The 12,431-nt window shown below is 36.5% G+C and overlaps 1 protein-coding gene across 5 annotated transcripts in view; it reads right to left on the reverse strand.

Annotated features, from left to right (window-relative positions):
• The window catches only part of LOC126371906 (uncharacterized), a 254,081-nt gene extending 242,431 nt beyond the window's left edge, over positions 1–11,650 (reverse strand). For 2 of the 5 annotated variants that reach the window (XM_050017345.1, XM_050017343.1), the window contains exon 1: positions 11,330–11,648. In XM_050017345.1, coding sequence (XP_049873302.1) covers positions 11,330–11,441 — 112 coding nt within the window. In that variant the 5' untranslated portion in view covers positions 11,442–11,648. Of the gene's footprint in view, positions 1–11,329 lie in introns of all 5 variants that reach the window. The other 3 variants (XM_050017347.1, XM_050017346.1, XM_050017344.1) reach the window with 2 other exon arrangements.
• Between the last annotated feature and the right edge of the window lie 781 nt (positions 11,651–12,431).

Here is a 12,431-nt window from a genome sequence, read left to right on the forward strand (position 1 = left end):
ATTTTGCTTTTTGGTTTAAACACGTATTTATAATTTATGTCGCTAGGGAGTTGCAAGTATCGATAGGTACCAAAGTACCAAGGGCTAAATGTAGTAATACCTAATAACATAAAATATAAATATACTAATGTATGTCCCACTGCTGGGCACAAGCCTCCCCTCAACCCACCGGAGGGGGATAGTTACATGGACGTAGGTAGAGTAGCTGTTAAAATCCAACCAAAAAGAAATAAGTAGTAAGTAAGTAGTCGTTACATGAGTCATGTCGGGGTTCTGGCGGCTCAATAGGTAATAATAACCCTGACACCAAGGTTGATGACGTTGGTAATCCACTTCACAACCCACACGATAAGAAGAAGACTTAAAAAATGATGAGTTATTAAAAAAAACGACTATTTACAGAAATTCGTTAAAGAAAACCAACTGGATACTATCTACGTAATTTTTGTCGGCGTATTAAGGCGGGGCGCTTCGTTTTCCACACGCACAGAAGGTAATTTTCGTTTTTCCCTAAATTGAACATTCAACAAATTGCCTATGTCTAAATAACTTGGTTCGCCTTGTATTTTTTTTTATACAGAATTTTTTTTTCTGAGCTGTGTTTATGAGTAGTATTCTTAAATTGCCGGGAGTTCCAACATAAAAAACATTAAAATATAAAAAAATCAACCAATTAACAGCCTCGGTGGTCTAGTGGTTAGAGCGTTAGGCTCACGATCTGGAGGTCCGGGTTCGATTCCCGATGGGGACTTTGTCGAAATCACTTTGTGAGACTGTCCTTTGTTTGGTAAGGACTTTTCAGGCTGGAATCACCTGATTGTCCAAAAAAGTAAGATGATTCCGTGTTTCGGAGGGCACGTTAAGCCGTTGGTCCCGGCTATTAGCCGTAAAAACACCTCCACCAACCCGCATTGGAACAGCGTGGTTGAGTATGCTCCATACCCCCTCCGGTTGATTGAGGGGAGGCCTGTGCCCAGCAGTAGGACGTGTATAGGCTGCAGTGTTATGTACAAAAAAAATGTCGAACACGTGCCGGTGGACACAGGTCCGGCTAAGTAGTTAATATGCCATTTACGGCAAATCTACAATAAGTAAGTCATGTAAAGAAAAGGTTGGCACAGGCCTCCTCTCAATTAACTGGAGGATGTATTGAGCAAACTCTACCACGCTGCTCCACTGCGGGTTGGTGGAGGTGATTGTTTTTACGGTTAATAACCGAATACAGCGGCTTAATATGCCATCCAGAGCACGGAATCATCTTACTTTTTTTTCGTGATTTTAGGGTATTGATGTATATTATATATTCTTACGTATTTATGTTACAAACTCAATGGAAAACGAAGTGATGACGTATTATCATAATTACTGAGGCTGCATTAATGATACCGGAGGGGCTAAAATGGCCACATAGAAGCAATTCATCTACAAAAAGTAATATTGCAATTTGAAATTCGCGCATATAAAAGTAAGTGCGCAATGTCAACATATGCGAAATATCAATATTGCTTTTTTAGATGAACCGCTTTGATGTCACATTTTTAACCTCCTGAATATTTGAGTGTTCCTTAGATTGATTTAATATTAACAGATTTCGCCCTTCAGACTATTTCTCAAAAACACATCATATAAGGTTTTGCAGATTAGTTAGGTATGGGGTATTAGTATTATATTTTTGTAGAATTGATTATATACTCGCAAATATTAGGTATACTAGTGCACACGATTTACGCGCGTATTTTGAATTCGCGCGATGCTTGTGGACGCGATGTATTGCAGTCTAGTATCTCACTAACGCGCGAATCATTTCGCGGCGAATTCGCCCTTTGTGGACAAGCTCTAAATTCCTCCCCAAATGCTCGCGCGTTGGCACGTACCTTGTGGACGCAACGGTCGCGCGTAAAACGCGCAAGAGAATCGCGGCGAATTCGCCCTTTCTGGACAAGCTCTAAGTACACGAAGTACAGATATAATAGCAAATATAGTTAAGTATAAGTACGGAGAATGGAAATTTTAGTTACATAATCAGCAAGACTTAGTAAATCTAACTTCATCTACCTACCTGACAGATCCAAACCTCCGTCAAAGTTTCTAATTCCATGACGTAGTTAGCTGTTCTACCTGAGATGTTTTCGTAAATCCTCTCCTATAGATACGTATTACGGAACATTCTAGAATCTTATGCTAGTATACAAGTATGTAGTACTTCTATTCGCAATCATCGCATTTTCGAATACAAATGAAAGCTAATTTCCACATTATTTATTGTGTATCATAATTTGAATTCAGAACTAAATACATTTTGTTTGTTATTTGTGAACTAAACTATTGTGTATTTTGTTTGAAAAAGAAGGTACCGAGCATTTTGTTGAAATTCGTGTAAAAGTAAAACACACTTGTAAACACCCCGAACCCTTCATTAAAAAAAACCTCGTTTTACACAGACACTACACATTGACGTTATCGTACAAGGGCATCTGTGTGCGTGACGTCTGACGCCCATACGATTAAAGACTAAAGTAAGACCAAGGGGGCAGCGGAAAGTAGCCGTTCTATACGTAGTATTATTCCTTATTCTTTGCTAGAGACACAAGTAAACAAAAGACGACTTGTGAATTTAAATTTGAAGGCTTTCTTTTTTCAAATATATACAATATAGTGTAGTGTGTGCATAATTGTAATAAAATATACAAAATTTAATATAATATACATTTATTCAGATAACCACCTACGTCAAACTTTTTGTATAAGAGGAAGCACTTGTATTATTATAGGTCAGAACTTGACCGTGTTATAAGATTATCCATGGTAATACTTGAATGGATAAAGGTCAATGGTCTATTTATAATAATAACACACGTAGATATAATATAATATGAGACGTTAGTACAGTTACAGAAGTTGCATTTGTTTTAGGTACATTTAAATAACGCGCTATATAGACGTGATTGAAAAATATAGGTGTTTAATGAAAGCAGGAGCTCGGTGGCGCAGCAGAGGAGTTCGGTGGCGCAGCGGTAAACGCGCTCGGTCTGCGATTGTTGAAGTTAAGCAACTTTCGCAAAGGCCGGTCATAGGATGGGTAACCACAAAAAAAAGTTTTCATCTCGAAATGATCGATGATCGAGATGCTTCGGAAGGCACGTTAAGTCGTTAATAACCACCAATCCGCACTGGGCCCGCGTGGTGGTTTAAGGCCCGATCTCTCTATCCATCCATAGGGAAGGCCCGTGCTCCAGCAGTGGGGAAGTTAATGGGCTGATGATGATGAATGAAAGCAGAAAAATGTTATAGGAATCGTCATGTACCTATGTTGGCCACTTTTTTATTAGCTTGCCTAGTAAGTAATTGAATCCTCTTTCGCGTGGACTGTCACTTTTTTATTGCACACATAAAATAAGAAGAAGATACTAAAGGCTATCATTTACATTTTTGAATTTTATATTGTCTTGTAAGTTAAACTGCACATACTACATATTACACGCAGGCAGCTTAACTACATACTTAACCCTTTCACGGACAGAAATCATGGGTCATTGATGGTTCATAATAGGGAATATGATACCTTGGGAACGGAACGTCATTAGACGTTCTGTCCTTGAGAGTGTTAAAAATGGGAACGTACTTTTGTTTCCATCTCGAGCTTATTTGTTACATAAATGAACTCGTTAAAATAGTTTAAGTACTTAAGTGAGCATAGCTCAGCTCTACCGTAATAATCGCATCGCATTTTCCTTTATGAATAATCTCGATGACGTATGCCTTGTCTTCTATTACTAGTACAGACGATCTTTCTATCGCTTCTTATATCAATATATATATTGTAAAAAGAAACCTTGCTTTAGCTTTAAGGTGATTAAAAGGTAACTCACACTCCTTTTAATAATAATAATTTAACACTTTATTCCACACAAACTTACAAAACAGTTACAGGACAAACTTATTCTAAGATGGACAAAGGCGGTATTGCTAAGAGCGATCTCTTCCAGACAATCTTCGGCATATATATTAAGATTTCATATATACGTATATATATATATATATATATATATATATATATATAATTAGATATAATATTACTTACATAAAATAAAATATAATTATATCCTTTTGTTGATTTTGTTTTTATTATTGCTCTTACATTGCTCTGTTTATTTTCACGTATTAAACTTAATTTATACGGAAGAGCGGCATTCTCTGACATTTTTAATAGCGTTTATAGAAATTTTATATTTTTTTTATAATTTTTATTTTATAAATATATTTTGAACAGCGAATACGGCATCCTTACAAGACGAAGATTACCTATTGATTTTAATCTGCCTACTTGTATCAAATGCCTACAATGCCTAAAGTTTACAAACTTCACAAAAAAAGCTTGCCTATAATAGAAGACATTTACCTCTCTCTATGTAGAACACTGACTCGAAAAGGTCAAAGTATTCTCACTTCCCTCCATAAAGAAAACGACGATGTTAAGATGAAAGAAGCATGAAAGGATTCGTGCGTTACGTCATTCTATCTCGTCCGTCATTTGAGCCCAGACGTTACCATAGAATAAGAAATAATAAATACTACACGTATAGAACGGCAACTCTCCGCTCCCCACCAGCGGCTGAGCCAGGTTTACCTCACTCCCCTCGTTCTTACTTTAGTCTTCAATCGTATGAGCGACACACGTCACACAAACAGATGCCCGTGTACGATAACGTCAATTTGTAGTGTCTGTGTAAAACGAAGTTATTTGTATGAAGTGTCCAGGGTACAAAAATAACGCCAAATAAATGAAATATGGTACTTTTTATGCTTCAGCAAAAAAGTCAGCATATTAGTCTAACTAGGCTATTGCATTTGCTAAGCTTGAGGCGTTTCGACATTATGATTAAATAAGTATTTACTGGGTTTGAGAGCATCTTTTACGCCGAAAGAACTTTTTTGATTGTTTTATTCATTATTTACGTAAAAAAGTATCATAACAAGCATCATACCTGTATCCCCGAAGGAGGAGGTAGAGGCGTACAATAGTATACACACCCTCCTACTTTTATTATCGTGACTTATTGCAGATTTTCCGTAAATGGCATTAACTACTTAACTCGGTACAAAATTTAAGACAAGGCCTGAGGGTGCATGTGGGGTGAACCTCGGCTCAGGGCGTCGTTTGAGAGGATTATATTTGAAAAAAGTAACCGATCATAGTGGGACGGAAGCGATAAGCGCTGAGCCACGCCGGCGGGGTCAGTATCGAGGTCCTGAAGAGTTTGTTGTCGCGAGCTGTTTGGTCGCCTTTGTAAGACTTAACTTAGGCTTCTATCAAGAAGGATATAAAGGAATACATGCGCTATAACATAAAATAAAGTTGCCATTAAATGTGTACTCGACTTAGCTGCTTTATTGCTTCGTAAAAGCAGTAGATATATAACTATTTCACAAGCATTACACGGTTTTCTCGCTCTGTTTTCCTTTGTTCATTAGCTAATGGTGCTGATTTCAGTACACAACATCTAAATTTATTTTAAGTTGTAGGTACTTGTCATTTTCTTATCCGCCGCAAAGGAAAGGGAATCTCACAAAATGTTATATTGGCCAATAACCCTACAGAATTAAGTTGACAACACACGTCAAACGGGTTGTATAATCAGCAAGATGCCTATTTTATTTGCCCGGGTTATTAATTCATTCACTTATTTGTTTTTTTTTTTTTGTCAATCATCCTTTTCCTGTTCGGCGAATAAGAAAACGACGGGTGTATCTTAAAATCGGAGTGTCTTGTCCCCGTATGATTTAAATTATTAATTTTTTTGTCACTAAAAAAAAACTCTCTGCAAAACATTTTCGTTTATGGATTGTTATATAGAAGTATGTCGCAGCCAGATCTTAGAATCAATCATTCCATGAAGTGCTCGATTATTTCATGGAGTGGTCATATTTCATGAAATAGAATAGCGCAAGTTGGCCACATCATGATGTACTTATAGATGACGGGTAAAAGCTGATACCTAAGTATCTTTAAAAAGGTCTTTTCAAGTAAATCTGCAATATAAAAGAACATTTTCTTCGATTATTTTCTTAAAGAAATCATACCCAGAGATGTTACGAACAAAAATCCAATTTATCGATGACGGGTTTACTATTATACTGGTCATACCCAAAATATTTTTATAAGAAATATATGGCGATTTTATTATGGAAATGTCATAACAACACGAGGTTCGATCATCCAGTATTATCCTCGGGATAAAAAACAGATGCAAATCGCGTAAAGTGAAAGCGAAAACACGGAAAATTATTCCTGGAAAATAAATATACGCAAGGATGCCGTCGACAAGAGGATTGGTGTAGGGGGAGGGTTTTATCGAGATCTACAAGTGACATCATTGGTGTATAATTTTATTGATCGTATATTTTTAGTTCTATCGAGTTGCCACTAGATGGCGCTGCGTGCCAATTAGAACGCGCTATGAATGTTCTTGTTGGATTTTATGACCCCACGGCAATGTATCGGTACCTAACTACCAAGGTTCTCTGGTGTTTCATTTAATTCCCATATCGTGGATTTTCGGAACCCAGGGATTTTACAATTGGAAAAATTTGAATTGTCGAATTGGAACTAATATACATAACACAACATAAGTTCATGGCTGTATTCCCAATTGGGGTAATCAGAGGTACATCCATCGCAAGATGAATTAAATAGGTAAATATTTCTGTTTATCGCTCCCAGCTCAAATGGCTACCTATTCACCGTCGTAGGGACTGTCATATCCTGTCCCTCCTTTACTCAATCCTATTTAATCCCAATACTCCCCCCTACCTCAAAGACCGATTTGTCTTTCACTCCTGTACCCTCAACCGTAACCTTCGTTCCTCTTCCAACCTCTCCCTTAATATTCCCTCCCATTCCACTAATTTCTATGCAAAGTCGTTTACGGTGCAAGCTGTTCGGTTATGGAATTCTTTGCCTGAATCCATTCGAAGGGCACCGTCGTTGGATGCTTTCAAAGGGCAAGTCAAGCAGCACTTTCTCAGCTCTCTCTCCTCTTTATAACGCTTTTCTTTTCTACTCCATTCTTCTTACATCTTCTTCTTTATAAGGTAGGTAGTACTGTCATGGTTTCCTTTCTTCCATAGTAATGTATGTATGTATTTACGTATTTATATAATTATTATAATCATTATTTATTGCTTTCTATGTATTGTTTTTAATATAGACATTTTTTTTTTCCTTCTTATTTTGCACTGTCTATCCCGCTACACTTTTCATTAAATTCATATCCTATACCTAAAGGTTGCCTGGAAGAGATTGCTACCTTAGCAATAAGGCCGCCTGTTGTACTACAAAATTTAATTATAATACTATTTTTATTTTTTTATGTGATTTAAGTGCAATAAAGAGTTTTTGTATTGTATTGTATTGTAAATACGCTTCACCGAGCTTGTTGTTAAAACAACGTAGTAAAACCTATTTTACTGAATGTGCAAGTATTATAAGTACTTACTGTTGAAAAGACTTTATTAGTTTTCTTTCGGCTAGATCTTTTACATTACAATGAGGTTCTTTCTAGGCTACGTTCCTCAAAAACAATATAGATGGCTCTGTACATATTTTTCTTCGTTTAACCTTCTAATTTCACGGATAAAAGACCTATGCGTCTTTTATCTTTGTTTTTGGGTATATATCATCATACGACCTTTTTATTACACAAAAATCACTTTGTAGTCCCTAGTTTGGTTAGGACATTACAGGCTGATCCCCTAATAGTTCGAAAGTAAAATGTCCGTTCTTCGGAAGGCACGTTAAACCGTTGGTCCCGGTTACTACTTACTGATGTAAGTGAGTAATCGTTACATGAGCCATGTCAGGGGCCTTTGGCGGCTCAATAATAACCCTGACACTAGGGTTGATGAGGTTGGTAATTTACCTCACAACTCACACGATAGAAGAAGACAACAGGAACGCTTCCCTTTGGGAACATTTCCGACTTCCATTAACGGCACAACAGTGATCATTAACAGCTAAACCCCAGATGCTAGTGTGTTCAACCAACCGAGTAGCGAGTGAGTGAAGTGATAAAATATTTTACAAGGAACATTGCGTTCCGGCGCGTTCCTGAAATACCACTCTAAGTGCAAAATACTTGGGTACTTACTGAGAATTTTTGCGTTGCGTGCTAAGAATGTTACATTAGAATATGAGAACACAATAAAAGGAAACCTAACTCTTCAACTTCCCTGTTCAAAGGTTATTGTTAAACAAAGTGTAGTTTAGGTATACGTTCGTTCCGTGTAGTGCCAGGGACCAAAATAATAAATTAGAATATATACAGAGCTGTGATTATCATCCTAAACCTGAACACGTAAGAATGTTCAGTTTTATATCACTATTACAGAAGAGATAAGGTCGAAACAAAAGTAATACCAACCGTCTTTAGTTATGTTTTTGCATCTAAATAGATTCCAATACAAAATATAAGTACTAAACTTATATAACAGTCAGATATTCTATGTAAACGTATTTAGTTTCCTGATTTCTACGCCGCTTGTATTTACTGAGCCAACACGAACAGTAATTTCGCTGTGCTTCGTCGAAATTTTAGCGGATGTTCGCAAAATAAACGAAGTTTGCTAAGAATATGCGTAAATAGTCAACCTGCACGATTACTTGTACCTGTCGCAAATAAAACTTGATTATCGTATTTATTTTCTTCTTGCTTAGTCGTAAGGGTTACGAGGTCGATTACCTACCTCAGCAACTGCGGTGTTAGGGTTATTATAGAGGTTAATCAGGTTGTTATGGATTTTTTATAGTTGGTAGGTATATATCAATTACAGCATTAATGTTTTTTTTTAAAAGAAAATGCATAAGTAATACGATTAAAATAAGACAGAAAATTACAAATGTTTTCAAATTAGGGCAACAACAGAGTGAAAAAAGTTTTAATAAAAGAAACGGATACTACAGATACACTAAATTAGGGTTTCCCAATCTATGGGTAGCGTCCCGACCCACTGGTGGGTCAAAAAACATAATTTTCAATAGATTAATTTTAGAAATTTAATTTTTTCTTCCATTCCTTATACACGATGTTCCATTCCTTATGCTTGTGTATAAGGCTGAAAGTAATACTACAGATACACTAAATCAGGAATTCCCAAACTATGAGACGCGACCCACTGGTGGGTTGCTACCGAATATGAAGCAGGCTCTGCCTATAGATCGACACACCAACTGACCGAGCCAACGGTTTGTTAAAATGTTTTTAATTTGTAAGTCCTTTATTCATATTGGTTCCACAGTTTTTAGTTTCGAGTTTGTAAACTTGTATTGGTCGGGTCGGAGCCCAGACAACTTTGGGAACCACTCCACTAAATATATTTTCATTTTCATTTGGGAATATTGCAAGTAAAACGCGCAATAAGACTTTTTTAATAACAATATCGAATATATATTCTAGAATAGGTAATCTACTCTTATTTAAGTTCAATAATCTTTTGCACTACCTAGGCGCACAATAACATAGGTACAAAGATTTTTTAAATTATATAATTTAATATCAGTTCTTAAATAGGTAATTCTACTGTCAACCCAATATCCTTTTCCAGAACCTCCTATTAAGAAGGAAAAAACGGATAAACTCAGCAATTAATAACACATTAAGGAAATTATTGAAACAAGGTACCAGCAGGATTTACTACCCAATCAAATAGATAATTTAAAGTGATTAGCTATGACTACGGTAAGCCGTAATATTAATTACCGCTTAGGAGAAATACCCCTGTCTGATTGGCTGAAAGATTGATTGGTTTTGCCAACAAGCCAACAACCATTTAAAAAGCCATTTTGTATTTGTTTGTTCTTCTAACTTCGCTTCTATCGTATCAGTTATGACGTGACCAACCTCATCAACCCTGCTGTCAGGGTTATTACTGAGCCGCCAAAGGCCCTTGACATGGCTTATGTAACGGTTACTCACTTATATTATCAGTAGTGGTCGCCATGGCCGAAATCGGTCGGAGAGATCTTCATTATCATCATCATCATCAAGTAGTAACCGGGATCACCAAGTTAACGTGCCTTCATTAGCACTGATCATCTTACTTTCGGACAATAAGGTAACCAGCCTGTACTCATTACTCATTAGACACATTATTCGTCATTGGAAATAATCGACAGTATTATCGTGGTTAAATATTCAGGTATATGTACGCATAATTAGATAGTAATTCCGCTGCAGACAATCTTTTCACGTGGAATGTCTATTCCTTCGTTTATATTTATAGAATAATTATTCGTAATTTCTAATTGTCGTTATTGGCTGCACAATCGAGTGACATGGTTATAAGTAGATAAGCAAGCTCTTTGAATAGAAACATAAGCTTACGACTATATCCCCAAATGGGGGTCTCAGAGGAATAGTGCTATTTTCCTTAAATACCATACATACATAAACTCACGCCTATTGGGTAAGCCGAGACTATGGAATTCCATTTCCTTCGATCCTAATGCACTTCTCTCGCTTCCTCCACTTTCAACAATCGTTTTATACACGCACGCAGATTCAGAGTAGATGGTACTGATTCTTTTCTGACATCTCCAATTTGGTCAATTTACGTACTTACGTACGTTATGTACTAATACTTCTGGATTTCATAAATGGTTTGAAAACGTCTGATTCGGACGGGATTTGAATCTACAGTTAAGCACCATCCTTTACGTAAGCTGTATTGTAGCTATATTTGTTGTATCTTTATAGCCTAGAGGCCTCCATCACAAAAGGGACCCAATCGACTCGTGACACATAATTGGTGAGAAAAGTAGGTATATGGAAAAGTGAGAACTTCATTTTCTACCAATGTGTGCTGAGTTATTACCAAGGAACGCTGTCGTCGTGGCTCACCTCACCATTTGCGCACTTAAAATGGGGCCCCCATTAGAGGTGTAGCCTAGGGGCCCCCAGACCTTAGGGTATTTAAATGCGGCGCTGCTACCAAGTGTATCTGCAATTTTCTGATGACAAGAGGTTTTGTCCTTCCCAATTGGGATATCAAGCGGCAATAATTAGGTATATAATACTTAAATACGTTATTTTATTTCTCATGATAAGCGTACTAAGATCTTATAAAACGCAAAGCTGCATATAAGTAGGTACCTCACTACAATACAAACTGCTCAGTACAATAAAGTGAACATTGTAAGCCCACAAAACGTGGAAAAGCTCTCATATGTTCCACGCTTCATTAACATGAAGGCTCTTTGAAACCGTGTCAACAGCAAATCTGGTAGAAAAAGTAATAATTCAGCCAGTAATTACAGCTATTTAAAAAGTCTTACCTTTCCAACGAATAAATTTCAGGACGCACGCCCTGAGGCACCTACACGCGTACACTTCAAAAAACTTAGCACACTTCCTGAACAAAACGAAAGCGATAACACACTTTACCATCCATTGGTAAGGCTATAACGGCTAAAATGCGGTTGAATTTTACGCTAATACCGTCACACTGGCACAACACTATCATTAGTTTGAATTTGGAACGTTAATTTAGTTTTTAGCCGTTGGATCGAGCGGGAATTAAAAATTTACGTGTCGCGGGGAGCGCGCGTGGCACACGGGCGTCGATTGGAGAGAGTTAGGACTGACTGACGATGGGCGGGCGGGAACCATAGAGTAGGACAGACAGGCTTCCAAACTGACTTGTCTCGGTGAGACAAATTCATTGTACGCTGATTTCAATAACGACCGAGTGAATAAAATGGACCTTATTGGGCTTAATGTGGCATGATATCGGCTAGCACATTTTTATAAATTTTTATCGATACTTAGTTTTATTTTATAGCTAAGTAAAGTGATGCATAAATAAATGCTTAATTTGAATAAAGGCTTAATAGAAGATTATAAAGAATACAAAGGACTCTACATTGTTACCTAACCCCTAAACATTCAATTTATATGTTAACTAGTATTGACAAGTCTACTCCGAGTTGTTTTAGAATTAATAATGGACTTTGAAGCAAATTAGTTCAAGAGATATTTTCCTTTGTTATGGAATCAAAAGTTTGTTTTCGTATTGTAAACTTTATTCGTTTTAAATTGGGCTACGGCTTCAATTACGATATTGTATACATACCTACCTACTGAATCAACTTTGTACATTTTCGTTTGACTCAGTACTTGTGGATATAATAATGTACTTAATCACATATTAATTAAGTTTATATTGTTACAAAGTACCTAATAGACATAAAATTGCATAGAAAATTGTGGTATTTTTTCTTATATTTTTTGGTATTTCGATCGTAGCAATTTTAGTAAATGATTATTATTATTATTTTTATTGCGAATAAATGATTATGAATTATTATTAATTATGAATACTATTTTATTTGCTTACCTCAATGAGAAAAAATTATAAATATAGATAAGAAGACGTCT

This window comes from Pectinophora gossypiella, chromosome 13 (genome assembly GCF_024362695.1).
Source record: "Pectinophora gossypiella chromosome 13, ilPecGoss1.1, whole genome shotgun sequence".
In the NCBI taxonomy this organism is placed as follows: domain Eukaryota; kingdom Metazoa; phylum Arthropoda; class Insecta; order Lepidoptera; family Gelechiidae; genus Pectinophora; species Pectinophora gossypiella.